This window comes from Opisthorchis viverrini, assembly GCF_000715545.1.
Source record: "Opisthorchis viverrini unplaced genomic scaffold opera_v5_37, whole genome shotgun sequence".
Lineage (NCBI taxonomy): Eukaryota > Metazoa > Platyhelminthes > Trematoda > Opisthorchiida > Opisthorchiidae > Opisthorchis > Opisthorchis viverrini.
Genome location: NW_008751693.1, coordinates 2,106,701 through 2,122,475, shown reverse-complemented (window position 1 = coordinate 2,122,475; position 15,775 = coordinate 2,106,701). Strand labels below are relative to the sequence as shown.

Here is a 15,775-nt window from a genome sequence, read left to right as displayed (position 1 = left end):
CGAAAGAAAGCGATATCAAGGACCGTAGATCTGGGCGACCCAAATAGCCTCATTTTCTAATGGGGAAAATGAGGGATTTAATGATTTTCACAGTGCCGGATTGTGTATGGTTTGACATTCCATTTATGCGGTCAATAAACATTTGGTACATCGGTGTAATCTGACGGGCATGCCAAAACGTCGTCTTTGGTTGATAGATACAGGACGCTGATGGCCCGAAATGCCTTGCTGTCCGATCTGGCTTTTCGTGTCCTTTCAGCACGTAGCAGGAGTCCCTTCCATAGGACATCAGAGTTGGGGTGGAAGTGTGGACGTCTAACGTGCTGATGGATTAGGGAACGTTAGTAGGTGACTTTTCTAGCGGTTCGCTCATTCCTTCCCTCTGGATTGAACTTCTTGATCGCGCACCGAGTAAAACTGTTCATTGCGTTGATGTGTTCTGTTTTTGCTCGAAGCCTACAACGAGCGTTACTGTGATGACTTTTTTGGTAACTGCATTTTGATCAAAAGGCGGTAGCAGTGCCCACACCTAGTTGCACAGTGCCATTATTGAATGCACTTCATAGATGGATCCTGCCATAATTGAAGGGATGGACTCTGTTTCTATCAGATAGTATCCAACGCATTCACTTCCCTAATTGTTTAGAATGTAGTATGGTTGGATGTAGAAGCTTGTTGGCTGTATACTTAGCTGCAATTGCCCAGCCCATCGAATAAACCAATGACCATGAACATTTAGAGGATTGCAGCTAGTACTGTATGGAGCATCCTTTTTTTGGCTTCAAAAATTTTATCCGATTACTCGGCTGTTCACTCGACATTGTGGTTTCAGACCTATGGATAATCCGACTTGCCATCCATTATCTCGATTTCCCCAAAAAGCTTTATGAACACTTCAAATTATTGAATACATGATCAGGTGCATATAATGTAGACGGTTGGTGTTGAAACTGGGATGTGAAACCGTGCGAAGCAGAGGTAATGAGTCTTTCCTACAGACCATCCTTGCAGCTGTTCATCCAGCCTCACCGGATCGGGGTATTCCTTGACCAAGCATTCCCAAACGCGCGGACTTCTCCGCTTCATATGCCCGAAAGGCCTCTTTCCGGCAAGCCTCACTCCTGAAAGTGTCCAGTGCACCATGTTGCTAAAATGGAAGTGAAATATGATTCGCGGCAAGTACGAGAAAAAATATCAGGACTGCAACTGATCTACTGATTTGGAACATGTCCATGGATATCCATATAGCCCTGACATAAAATAAAACGTTTCGAATAAATGCACCAAGTAGAGTGCATCAGCGCCTTAGCATAGCGTGTCTTAGAATGGCCAGCACTGCTTTACACTGTTCATTCGAGCAAAACTGAATTTGAACTTTTAATAGGTATTCGAAGGGATGTGAAGACATGATTGGTCGTATTTTGGATTTGTTTCGACGGAGCAGCTGAATAGTCTAATTGAGGTTAAAGTCCGTTTGACCTGAAGGGTTTTCAAATTCAGGTTTTTGTTCCACTTAACTATGGTAGGATCGCGTCAAAGGAACACCAGTTTTAAAGGCCACAATTTTGTCTACCGAGGTTGGGGAGACTGTGCTGAGCCCAGATAAACTAGGACGGGGAACCACTGTACTCAGACGCTGATGATCCAGGCTATAGTTTCCGTTGATTACAATTAGGCATACTGCATAAAACGGTCCCCCAAAATTTAGATGAGATGCATGCGTTAACATTTAACCTTTCAGATGTTCATTCTGTGAGGCGATCAGTTAACTACATTGATCTCCCACAGGTGGGGATGTATGTGGACTTGAGCTATCACAAAAATAACGGGATGCTTGCGGAATGTTCATCTCGGAGTAAATATCGGAAGCAATCAAAGACGGGTTCCTTAGGTACTCTTCATAGATTTAATTAATCCGCCGGTTCTAGGGGAACTTTGAAACAGTTGTCATCATCAGGATTATAATTACAGACAGCAACACCAATGTTGAATACGGGTATTTCACTGACGAACAATCATGTCAGCCACTCTTCGGACCAAAGGGACGTGTCTTTCATCGGAGTTTCACGGTGGAAATTACAACCTAAACATGAACGTGAATCACACGCTTACAGCTGATATCATAAAAACGAACAGATAGTACCGTAATTGCTGCTTAAAGTATGCCTTTCGGTTGGGTATAGTTAGGCACCATTGTCCTGGAAAGACCACCTATCGGTATTAAATCTCTGGCATACGTAATGTGTATAGCTTGAACAAATCCCAATGTCAGAACAACCGAACAAAGCTCAAGATAACGTTTCTGAAGAACCACGCGATTCAGCCCACCGTATCTAAAAACAAACCCTGCAACTCAAGGTTTCTTCGGAGTTTTGGTCACTAATATATTAAAGACAGCCAGTGTAGTTTGGCATCACGGCCGGTGTGGCATAAGAGTATTGTTAACTGTAAGTGCTCATCCACTCTATTTCTCTTCTTTTCCCTCTAGGATAATATACAAATCTTATGGTTCAGTGTGTCAGCACTGATATTACTGTCTTAGATGATGATGATGATGCTTGGCATCCCTGATCCAATGGGATCACTAGGAAGGAGACGCTTATTTACATGAATGTGCCTTTCCCCACAACAGGTGGCGAAGCTTTACTTTGTACTATACACTCCATTTTGTCATTTATCGATAATAAAGCTTTCTTGACTGAAATCACATTGGCGTAAACTGGGATGCGGGAAAGCTAGCTCATGCCTAGTTTATACTGATTACACGGCAGCCATGCCCCCAACAGAGCTAAGCAGAACCGAGTGATCTTCTGAAGAATGATAAAGAGTAAAAGCAATCCACAGTATCGATTCTAGTAGCATCCGGGCCTGGAGTTTGCTTTGCTTCCTTACATTTGTCTGGCTGCCTTGCATGGTACGTCTGTGAGCTTATGCTAGTCACATGCTTACTCTTACTTCTCCAGTCGTTTTATTGGATTAGAGATAGAGGTGATGCGTAAATTTTGTTGCCCGGTGGCATTAAGCGCCTTTCGTCCTTGAATTCGTTCTTTATTTAATACTAGATGTATACTGATGTAAACTGCGTCCCATGTATGATCGCATCATCATCAGAGACAGCGAAATCAGTGTTGACACTGATGCTTTCCTGCTTCACCAAGTAAGATGTGTTTGGTTTGGAATAGTTTATTTCGTTTCATTTCGGCACGTCCAGGTGAAATTCTCATCTGACATACTTTTGCAATGTGCTTGTTAGTAAAAAACACATACTTACTCATTTATGTTGTGGTTGTTGTTGAGTAGCGGACTTACCTTGTTTTCGAATTGTGGTAGCTTCCAAAAGCTTTCCGGAGCTGGTGTTTTTTTACAACTTCTTAGCAGCGAAGTTCTGTTATCAGTTGTTGCGCTTAGCTTTTGCTGTTTCTTTGGTAAGTTTTTTTAGGATAGACGTAATTGAAGCCACCTACCTGTTCATATAAATGGGCCAGCCTTTTCATTTGCGCTTCGAGCCAGTCCGATTGGTACTTGTGAGCGATCAATTCGTGCATGGGCGTGAATGACCTTGAAATAACCCGAAAAAGGAGTTAATAGTTGAGTTAGGTGTATAACATTCAAAACAAACATCTTGAGTTAAGCTTTCGCGAATTCTGGGAAGTCCTATGATAAATGGAAACAGCTACTGCACCTCCAGATGCCAACCTAACAGTGGGTGAAACTGCATCTCTAGGTGGTTCAAAACTATTTGTCGGGTTATTCATTTTTTTCGTTTGCCTTTGACGCAAGGTATTCAGCTCGTGCTAGCTACCCCTGGTTTATGGATGGCGTTGCTGCTCGGATGTGAATGTTCATGGTTATCATTGGTGAACAAAGCCGGGCCGTCGATTGTGCTGTTCGAGTAACGTCTCGAAAAATAAAGAAGTAACTAAATAAGTAACCATGCTTACCTTACTGGCGACGTCGCAAATGATGGTTGTGACCTACCACGAGGAAATCTAACCATCTGATTTTGAGTGCATGCATAAACTTTAGCCCATACGTACCCTGTAACCACCAGACAACTAAAAGTTTGTTGGTGGAGAAACTGCGAGTACTAATTCAGGCCGTTTAATTGCTTTTCATTCTTCTATTCGTTCAAAAACTACGGATGAAAGAATAGCTATTCACCGCCACTGTACAAATTCGTATCGACTGAATACGACAAGCGCAGGTATTGAAGACTTATCTGCATAGCAAGGCTAGCTTCTTTTCTACTTTTGCTTTTACTGTATAATTATGAGCCGGAATTCGTGGATATTTCAGTACGTGACTCGGAATCGAGCTCTTAACCAGGTCGGGGCAACTCTATGTGAATTTTTAATCGAGATTTCTTCCTGTGAGTGTATCGAATGTGTACCAAAAAGCCCCTTCATTCTTCCGTAGAATAGTAAGAAGGGCGCCTCTTATGAAGAGGAACGCAGGTCGCTTGGCCCCTCCAACTGATAAGTTTTCACTTCCGGAGCCGGTCATTTCTGGTTTACTTACTGTGAACTGCGTGTGTGAAGCATATCACCGCGAAATCACGTCTGAGTACGAGTCAATCTTTGCAGATGGACCGCTTGCAGCCGAATGACATAGTGTTCAACATTTACCTGGATGCTTTTTGTGATTGCCGAAGAAGCCCATCAGTGTTTAGGCAGCTTCACTCTGTACCGCTGGCTAACTTCACTTGCAAGGGATCTTCAGTGAGGCTTCAGAATTTCTTCGCTACTTATACACCGTGTTTGAGTTTGCAATAAGTCTCAGATGACGTAACAGCTAGTTCAGTTTAGATCTGGAAGAAGCTAAAACAGCGAATAGACTAGGTCTACCATTACGTACATGACTTTTATCTCGAATTTACTGTCAAAGCGAGTCTAAATACTAAAGCATCCGATCACTACATTTCCTGTCAAAATGACAGTTGCGAAGCGGTTTTGATGCAAGTTGCAGGGAAATAATTTTTTAAAGTGGTGTATAACCACGCAGGTAAGCAATAAGTGGTGGTCGCCTCAAGTTTGACCATTCAGGTCTAACCCCCTGACTTTCGTGGGTTATTCACTAAGCTTTCAATTTCGCCGGTTGATAGTTTATGAATCGGCCGACTGCCTAAAGTCCTCCAATTCTTCTAATCGGGTGGATTAATGCGGCTTATTAGTTGAAATAAAAAGCAGCATTTTATGCTGAAATTCAAAATTTCTTGGGAAATGATGCACACCACACTTTGTAATGGTCTTCCGAGGGATGTAATAAGACCCTGGTACGACGTCAACGACTGATTCCTCAGGTTAAAACCCAAGAGTTTCATGTGACGATTCTATGCATAATACGACGCCTCAAAATACTTCTAAGATTTCCTTAGGTGAATTACTCAGCTGTGAATGACGGAAAATTTGAACACAGTACCCAGAAACTTATCAGTTCAAATACTGATTCGACGTATCCGAACACATGGCTCACCCCTCTGTTTAGCTATAGTCAATGAGACTGCAGGCTTGTGCTATCCCCCTTTTTACAATCCATTGGTCCCGTTCGTCCTTCAGTATACAAACAAGTGGTCCATATTCATTTTGCGTGGCTCGTTCGCCATTAATGTTTGTTTGAAAACTGGTTTCCGATTTGCCGGACGAATTCTCGTACTAATGTGAATAATACCATATTTGACCTTATTATTGGACTTGAGCAGAAAATAGTGACATGGTATCGATTAAATATACAGTCATGTGCGTTGGAAATATAAAACAATGGACCTAAGAGTTTAAGCGTATCATGCCCAATTGTGTTTAGGTTGCGATCAGATACAATAGATGATGCTAATGATCACACTATTTCATGATTTCCCTGTATCCATACCGCCTTCAAGTGAATTGTATATCCTTCGTGATAGTTCCGGAATTTAGCGTACCGTTCACCTTAGTTTTGTATAGAGGAACAACAACCGACCCATCGCCACGCACCACTACCCTCTCTAACAACGCACTGATGATGTTACCCCGACTGGTGGTGAAACCTTTGCAATCAAATTGCCAAGCTCAGCGAACAAACCAACGACTAAACAAATTAGTCTTCAAGTCTTAGTGATACGAAGGATTCCCACCGAATGATTTCATTTTCGACCATTTTACATGTATCTTCCTTCTATGACTGAGCTTCATATGAGTATATCATCGAAATAATTCCGTACACGGCATTCAACTTCATTCCATTTGAATAGCATTTTCCTTATAATTCGCTTCCCATTTGAACGGAGTTTGGTAGTTCAGCGTAAGAAGTAACAGAAGGGAAGATGTTTGACTCTAACAGCCGCTTTAACTGTGACGCTTGCGTGGTCCATCTACGAATAAGAAAGTAGGTGAACCAGCTGCAGATAATTCGGGTAGGTTTATTCAGATACGTTGACGGCAAGGTTAAACGTAACAGTCGCTAGCAGCCTAATCGATGATTTACGCATGGATTCATAACGCGGGCTAACCGATCCTTTCACCCTAAGGATTCAGGTCATTGTGGCCATACTCGGAGTGTCTGTGCTCCGTTTTCCACACACACACGCACGCACACATAAGCAGTATTTCATCTCGAAGGCGCATGAGACCCAAGGTCGTCAGCGTATTCGATAACACTTATCCCTACTGCCACTCGTCTTCCGACCGGTGCCGTGAGCAAATTTTGTGACCTTCGGAATTCTACAGAGTGACTTTCTGCCAGAGCATTAAGCGCATTCTCGCTTCTACAAACTAGCATCTCGAGTTTTGGAGCAAAAATCAAGTGCTAGACACCTAGATGAAAACTCAGAAATCCAACCAATCGATATGCGTGCTGTTATTATCCATGCATGAGCTGGACAATGAGATGCAAAATGGAGCAGTACCTCAAGCAAGGCTCAGTCTATCTGTTGATCGGATTGATTGCCCCTGGAAGGGAAACTGTGATTTATGCTGATAGACCTGAGTTCCAGTAACCACTTACATGATGGCTCTCAACGTTTTCAGGTAAGAAAATGGTGAAAGTGTGATCCTATTCCACGGACATTAAACGAACCTGGTCTGTCGTTCTTATTGACCTAGCCAGATGGGCTGTACGGGGATCGGTCATGTGATTCACTGACTAAGGATAATGGGCTGTTACCCACTGGTCTACGTGTTATTCGAACGATCTGAGCACCTGCCTAACTTAATTTTGGCATGAATGTTGGTCAAACATCCTGACTGCTGGTGAAAAGCCCGACTGTCGTTTCGGAATAGTCATCGATCATTATAGTCACATGACACCTTCCACAGGACAAATCTCAATAAAGACAGGAGTGACCTGTGGCCAAACTTTTCGGGACCCAATCATATCAGTAATAAGGTACGCTTGCGGGGAGGAAAGAGGCCCTTCATAATAATGGACTCTTTCAATGTAAAAAACGGCTATGCAATTTCCGATGCTTGCACTAACACAAAACACTCTAAGTTAGACACTAGTAAGTTGGTCCCGATTCCTTTTCGAATTAAGTAGAAAAATTAAACAAAACTTAAACTCAAATTTTTAGACGGTCATTTGGATCACAAGGAATACCAAGCGAGCGGTAAATTATTAAGGGTATGTTGAAGCAATAGAAAAACTAAGTATGAGGCCCTTTCAGAGAAAAAGAAGTCTCTTCGAAGGTGTCATGTTGGCAATGGGCACAAATTTGCCATTCAGTGTATTTCGATTACGTCGAATAGCAGTAGTATTGACCAGCAGAATACTAGAGGCGCTTTCCGCAACTTGAACAACTGTGTGACGGTGAAAGACGGGGTCCACAGCGAGGTGAGGCGACCAACATGGCCTTATGGCAAAAAAGCTTGCCTTATGCTTGCTTATGTCCGATCCCTAAGGTACTGCAGTCATGTCATAGAAACACCGAATGGGCAATGCTGAAGTGCGACAATGTTTTTTTTAAAATAAGTCGGCTATTTATACTGTTAGTGAGTTGTTTCGAACGCACCACATAAGTCGACTCAGTCATGCTAGATGACCGATTGTCTTGTTGTGTCCCGTTTGTAAGGCAGATGCTTAATAAAAGACGCCGAAAGCCGTGCCACTCAGGACCTGGAGATAAACCACGAGGAATACAAAAGTGGAAGATGCTTTTTCCGAAATTTGAAGGACCATCTTCCAGTTAAATCTTTCAATCGAGCCCACAGGAATGAGGTTTTGCATGATACACCGGGTGCAATAGGCTGATTCGTGGGCTGGTGTGTCCAGATTGGGAGGTACTTCGTCTTTCTTATCTGACGTTATTTCCTAACTGTGCCAAAGTCCCATCGATATTCCGTCACCACATCGATTCAGCACCTGCTTTTTACATCTTACACAGGAATATTATGCTAAGGTGCTGAATCAGCTGCTATTAGACAGAAACCAGAACAGTGTGAACGGAAAGAATCGATCACACCCTTGGAACCGCCTTGGCGATTGAATTGCTTTTTACATCTTAATGGGGGATATTTATGTTCTTTTGCATTAAATTATATGGGTTGTTTCTTAGTATACACCAGGAGAGACAACTTGATTCAACCAGCGTGTCATGCAACAAATCATTTCTGTGCTCTCTTCAGCGAGGTATCGTGGACCTTTGGTTTCGTTCTTGTTCTTTTGTTCTTTACTGACAACTCACGACTTCTCGTCATCTGTTTTTTACCTTCACGTCATCCCTTGATTTTGCAGTATCCGCTGCTACAAACTATCCGTCCGAACTACCGCACTCAGTTCATTGTTCACGGTTCTGAATCAAAACCACAGTTGTTTGTGTGGTAATACTAGTAATCCTGGAAAATGTTCCTTTATTGGTAAATCACTATCGGTGCTCGGTTACCGATTTGGGCACCACTTCAGGCAGATAAAGAGGTCAAACGTCGTTCGGAGAAACCTAGAATGTCATAGTATTGCTGAAAGGTTTTTGTTTGAGAATACGTTCCACATAGCGAACGTTCACTAAGGATAATCGAAATACGCAGCCAGATGATAAGAATACTATACAAATGTTTTGCAAGACGCGAGACTTCGCGAACTTCAGTCAGTATGCGAAAACATCCGAGAGGATTTTTGCACCCTAAACCATCTATTTTAGCCACAAGCAGTCGTTTGGAAGTGGGAATAGTGGAAGATCAGAGCAATATAAGCCCGATATCGCTGATGCCCCTCCCTACTTCGCCTTGTTGGAGACGAAAATACGACTTCCCGGCGGTTTCGCTAGTCCAACATATTCATTTCACAAAGCCTTGCTAGGCGTTCTTTGCAGTGCTCAAGAAACCCTTACTACTCTCGTTAAAGATCTGGGCGCCACTCATAGAAGTGAGTCAGTAATAATAATAATAATAATAATCAATGCATGTAATCGGTATTCAACACCGATGCTTTGCTCCCATACAACCATGATTTATTTGGAAGCCCTATTGTGAAGAAAAGAATAAAGGTAGACGGGGAAGGGACATAGTGCTAGCTTAATACAATCATTCCGCGGTGCCTAGACCTCCACATACTCATTCATGCGATCTGGGTAGAAACTGATAACAAGATCGCCAATAACACCGGTTGACAGCCATATCTTGAGTACCTCAAACCACTCGCAGTGACGATCACACAGTCCCCATCCTCGAAGACGAGTAGCACCGAAGTGAGCCAATGGAGGGATGGCAACAGAATTACCCTCCTAGGTAGGTATATAAGCTCAAATATCTATGAATTCACTTGTTTAGTGGTGCCATTTACGAACTTCAGCGGAACCGGACAGTACTGACTTGTCATCAGATGATAGTCGCAATTCAGAATCCGGAGAAGGCTCCTGTCATTATGCTGCTTAGGCCCCACGGGTTTCTCTAAATACTATTCTCTCCTAGTGGCGCATCTCAGACATTTTGATACCTTTTTCGACTGCCTGTGCATTGCAGTTTGACTGCCCCTAGATGGATGACATTACGATCATGAGTCCCAGGCATCGAGCAGCACAATAAATATCTTTGGACGTATATGGTGATAAGACGTAAGTGTGATCGCCGCTAAACTTTAATTTTAGCTTACCTCGCTTTGTTTCTCTGGTTGTAGCATTGGATTTAGGCTACTATGGTTTAAATTACAGGAGCTTGTAAGTTTCCGAGTTTTTCCTGTTCAAATTTGATAAATCCACTGCTTGGTTTTACACCCAAAGGCATGCACGCTACGCGCTGGCCAGCGGATCTTCAAGGAAGCCCCGAGAAAATTTAGGTAACCGATGATGTTTTTGATGCAGTCATTGCAGCTCTCCTCCAAACCTTTCTACTCCGACATCAAGGCCCAACTGCACCAACGAGCATCATGGTTGGTGTTCAAAGTGTAGCTGTTGACAAAGCCATTTGGTGTGGCTTGATAAATGTCTGGTTATAGCTTTCTTATACATTAAAATAAAGCTATAAAATGTTTGTATGCAACCTCCTCACTACCTGTTGATCTGCTGGACATTTTCTGATATGCTATTGAAAGCAGATTATTGTTGATATTTGAAGATTATATGCTTCTGGCTTATTCCATCGTCCCTCTGATCAGAACTTGCCGAGAAGGTTCGGCTTCCGGGTTTCTTCTCGCAATTCTCGAATAAGAAGGAATAAGTTGGCCCAAAAATCCCGAAACAGGCGTCATGTGTCTTACAATTGCCGTTGGTTGCCACCTGAAAATTGACTTCGTACGCAGCGAATTTTCTGCGCTTGCGGCCCATGCTTTCGAAGAATCAATGCTGTTTGATAAGCTGCCAGTAGTACAAATCTTCCAGGCTTATGATAGAATGAAACGGATGGTATTTAGTGTTCTGTATCACGTCAGAAGTTAGAGCCCAATCATTGCGTTTCATCATTTTCAGCTGTAATAACCGCGTACTTATCGTACAGTGGTTGTAGCTGCCAAAGTTTCGTTCACCGATGATTCCAGAAAGTGGGGTAGGTAGCTGCTCATTGAAGGCGGGAGCTGAAAAATTAGTGCATAAGCACAGCACCGTAGGTGGAACGTTGAGTGAGGGGATTGGGAAGGGAGCTATCCATTGAAGGCAATAGCTTGGATGCATGAGCGCCATTGAGGGTGCGACTGGGACGTGTCTGATAATGTCTCTAACCATTGATATGGCCCGTCTCGGGGTCCCCATCCAGGAAGGCGGCAATGACCAGAGCAGCTGAGTTTTCTGGTAATGGCTTTTATACTTCGCTGCTAAGTCATTGTTTAACCGCATCTGGCTCTCTTCCACTCTTCACGTGGTTGTGCGAAAAGAGGAAGTCGGTCGACTGGCATACGCAGCACGTGGCCAGGCCAGCGCAACCTATGCAGTGTGATCAGTTAATCTATCGAGTGTGAGTTATTTTTCCCGAATACCATTCGACGAACTTCTCCATTGCTGATCCGGTGTTCCTACCAGACTCGGGCAATGCTCGGAAGACATTGATGGTGAAAGTCTTTTGACGTCCTCGGTGCGCAGCGGCCAGGTTGTTGATGTAAACTCGACCCTTGACAGAGATGATGTCAAGCCTACGCTACAGGTGACGCAGGTTCACAAAAGCTGTTCCGGCCTTCCCAATCCGGATGGAAATATCATCTTTCGCTAGAGCACTGGGACTGATACAGCTGCCCAGACAAACAAATTTGCCTACTACCTCAATCGGTTCATCCTCAAGCATGAGGCTGGGGTTCGAGCCCACCCAGCCCTGCAGTAGCACTTTACACTTTGCAGGTGTGAAGCGCATGCCGAACCGCGAGGCAGAATTATTTAGATTATTTATTATTGTTTGCATTACCACGGGGTCAGATCCCAGAAGAGCCATGTCATCTGTGTGCTCGATATCTGTGGGTGGGCGCACCGGAAGCACTTCGACCCCACAGGCATTAGAGGCCGGTAGTGAGCCTTCCATGATCGCATCAACGACGAAGTTGAAGAGGGAAGGTGAAAGAGGACAGCCCTGTCGGACACCAATTTAAGTGGTGAACTCCGGCGAGAGCTTACCGTAGACCCGTACACGGCCTCGGGAGTTGGCGTACAGCGCCTTAAGGAGGGTCAATAATTTATGGGAGACACCTTTGCTCCACAGACACTGCAATAATGCCTTACGGTCCACAGTGTCAAAGGCAGCTTTCAGATCAAGAAACAACCATTATTGGCTGCTGTAAGCAGTTTCACTGTTCCACAATTGGTCGAAGGGTGAAGATATGATCGATGCAACCTCTTGCAGGACGGAATCCAGCTTGGTTTTCGAAGGATAAGGCCGGAGAGCACCCTCAATGCCACAGCTAACAGGTTGATGCCACGGTGGTTTTCACATAGCGTCCGCGTACCCTTTTTGAAGATGGGGTTAACCGTCGACATGCTCCATTCTGCAGGCACTTTCTCTTCGTCCCATATAGCACCAATAAGCTTTTCAGGTGGGTCACCAGCGATTTCCCGCCTTCTTTGAAGAGGTTTGGATACAGACCGTCCGGTCCTGGTGCCCTCTCACGTTTTTATTAAGGCTATTCCATACCTTATTTCTTTTTCCGAGGGGCGATCAATGTTTACATTCCATTCGCCCATGTGCATTATCTCCATAGGCTGTGTTGCAGAAGGCCAGCTGAACTGTTCTTCTAAGTGTTCGGCCAATCTTTCCAGTCGACGCTTTCTGCGAGTGAATTAATGAGCCATCTGTTTCACTTATCGTTTCGCATACCGTTGGTTTCCTAGGCACAGTCGATTGTGCCAAAAGTAATGCTCACCAGTAAAACTTAGACTTCTTGGCTTAGCAACTCTAAGTCTCATCATTAAGTATCCCGATTACTCTTATCTAGGCTTGGCTAACGTCAGAGTATTTCAGCTCCGTGTCATCATCGAATGGAAGGAAAGCTAGGCATCGAACGATTTTTTGAGAATCTTCGAAATACCTGATATCAGGCCACGACACGTCTGTGCGAGTATGTTCAAACACCTAGTGCTCTTGCGGGATATCCTCTGTCTGTTGATATGTGTCGGTAGCTTGACGTGTTGGTTGGGAGCTTAAACGACCTGAAAATAGAAATCGTAGTTCAAGCGTTTTACAAAATACCGTGTAGCTGATAATGGCATCCCTGATACTATAACAACCAGCAATTTTTCACAAGTTAACGTTCATTATTATTTAACTTTCTTGCAATAGCTTAAGGTGTTCGTAAAATTCCGATGGCATTGTAAAATAGTTCCATGGGTAGCTACAGGTGGTGTAGTGTAAAACTGTCGTGTACAAGAGCACTGAATTCATTCTTCACAGGCATACAAAAGTCAGTCAACTTAAATCGGGGCCATCGTTTTATGGCATTGTTCTCTTTCTTCTATGTAGTGGACTTTTTTCAGATTACTGCGATGATTTGTCAACATTTGGTGCTCGCATGTATCAAACATCGGAGGTCCACATTTCTTATAGCCTCTCTGAGGACGAACATCAAGCACCACGGTCTAATTACGTTGTGACCGCCCGAACCTACCATTAATCTGCATATCGGAGGTCAGACACAATGTACTACAAACAAGCGCTTCGTTGCGTTGAAATCCAGCAACGATATCAGCTGACTGAGTCACACGAAACTTCCTCGGATCCCAGAACTCCGCCACTTTTCAACCGCCTTACTCGACCTCTTCCGTTTTGTCACCAGCAAAACCAGCAAACTCGTTAACTTATTCAATTTTGACAGCCTAGTTCGTTTCGCCAAGCACTTTTTGAGGTCTCTTTGGTTTCACATGCAAAAGTGATCTGATCTGGGGATTGCTTACATCCCTTGGCGACTGTTGATATGCTTTCAGGGTTTCGCACCTGTCTACCCTAACAGGTTAGTGTTATAATATGCTAAATAGATTCTTTTGTCAACCTAGTACAAAGGCGGCTCAAAACTCTCCCTGAAACTTGGGGATATATCAGTAGGCTTATGAAAATTTAAAAATTTCTCAGACATTTGTGAAACAACAAATACAGGAAACTCTCCAGAGGATTATTCTCGGGTTCACTCATTTTGTCCTCTGGCAAGTACTTATGAATCTACATCCCTCCGAAAAAGGTGAACCCTTGAAAAACCTATTTGATTAGTCAGAATGCTACTCCGATCTTCTCGATCGTATTGTACAATCAATGTGCGATTCCCCGTCGGGACATTTATCCTATTTTGTAACTGATGTTGCAACACCCGGATCACATACTCAACAGCTGAGACGCCTAGCTTGAAGCTTGGGTTTTTGGGGCTTAGTAGCACACAGGAAAAGTAAATTCCATTTAAAGGCCCGAGAAGTTGTGATTTTTAATTCGGGCTGATAACTTTATACCCGTGTAGGAGTGGATTAGTGCTGGGTTCAGTTGAAAGGTTGCTTGAAAACCTCTCTTTTGATGAAGTGTACTGATGCAGCTGCTGGATACGATCGTCGAGGCAATCAGTGGTTTCAAACTGCATACCCTAATTGTCATAATTATTTATCCTACTGAGTAGTGGAAACTTTTTCTATATGCCGTGCCATGAAGGACAACTTCGCTTATTTCCTTCCGTAACCCAAGCTGGTTTTGTGGTTGCTTTCTTAGCTTTTGCTTAGTTCAGAATAGCCCACGTGCAACGAGGGTGGAGAATCATCCCCATAATGGCCTGAGGCCCAGTACAATTTCCGCTACAACACCCTATACACATGTTGTCTTTCTTGAGCACCATGCAGGTAATAAACCTAGCTATATCTATCCCAGTTCACTTCTTCAAGATCACATGAAATGTATTTACCTGGGGTTGTTCGAAGCATAGCTTGTTCAGTTTACGTGCTTGAGGGGGTATTTTCCGCTTCAGTAGGTAGGCCTGTCATACCGTTCTGATGGATCTGGGAAGCAAAGCAACTGTTGATGTTCGTTAAATGAAAGATCTTCCGTTCTAAATCGAGGTAGACCGAGGCAGGAGTTTAAAAAATCCAGTATGTGTAACTATTTATAACGTGTCAGCAGCTACTCATTTTTTAGGCGTCCGACATGTAGATTAGTATAGATTAGTACAGACAGTATAGTAAAGATTAGTATAGTACTTACCGGTCGACCACACCATGACTGAAGTTAGGATCTATCGGATACTGCCGAATCTTCCGCCGATGAAAAAGTTCTTTCGGTTTCAAGATATCATTCGTTGCGCGGAAATGAGATAGTTGTTTGCAGTTTGTTACACCATGCTTGACCCCCTCACAGTTGAGTGCAATAAAGTCTCGTACCATCTCTTGCGAACAAAGCTCGAAACGCTCATCGGGCCAACATAAAGCTTTATACATAATTAACCTGAAATTTACTCGTTACCTTGAGCTACACTGTCGCCCTTCTGGCTTCTGATTCCGTAAGCAAACGATGGTGGTGGAAGGGAACGACAGAATGTATTGCTTTTACCTAGGACCGCCTAGACCAGATTAATCTGTGGAACGATTATTACTCTTTGATGTAAAACGTTGGTTCGCATCTTGGCCCTTTTGTCACCCAAAACGTTCGTGGCTGTGTGCTCCCAACCTCTAGGATTTTTCGGAGGATAGGTCATCCTTCAATTTTAAAAATACGCTTGGCTGTGGCTGCTGGGACACAAGGCATCGATGCGACCAAACAAAGTTGAGTTTATGAACTTATCCGGTCACATTGCCATTTTAATGTTGACTCGCTCGTAAAGAAAAAATTCTGCCTACTGTACATGGTGCTCTGTAATTCCTTACATTCAACTCCGCCCATCCGATGTACACTCAGAAGCTACCAAGGTCTGACTGTCTGCTTGCTTCAACTGAATG

The 15,775-nt window shown here is 43.5% G+C and overlaps 1 protein-coding gene across 1 annotated transcript; it reads right to left on the bottom strand.

Moving 5' to 3' along the window:
• Window positions 1–933: 933 nt before the first annotated feature.
• On the bottom strand, window positions 934–15,547 carry T265_02861 (hypothetical protein; the record flags this gene model as incomplete). The annotated part of the gene is made up of 3 exons (XM_009167205.1): window positions 934–1,147; window positions 3,465–3,558; window positions 15,045–15,547. 3 exons carry the CDS (start codon window positions 15,275–15,277, stop codon window positions 1,016–1,018), a joined length of 459 nt encoding a protein of 152 aa, XP_009165469.1.
• Between the last annotated feature and the right edge of the window lie 228 nt (window positions 15,548–15,775).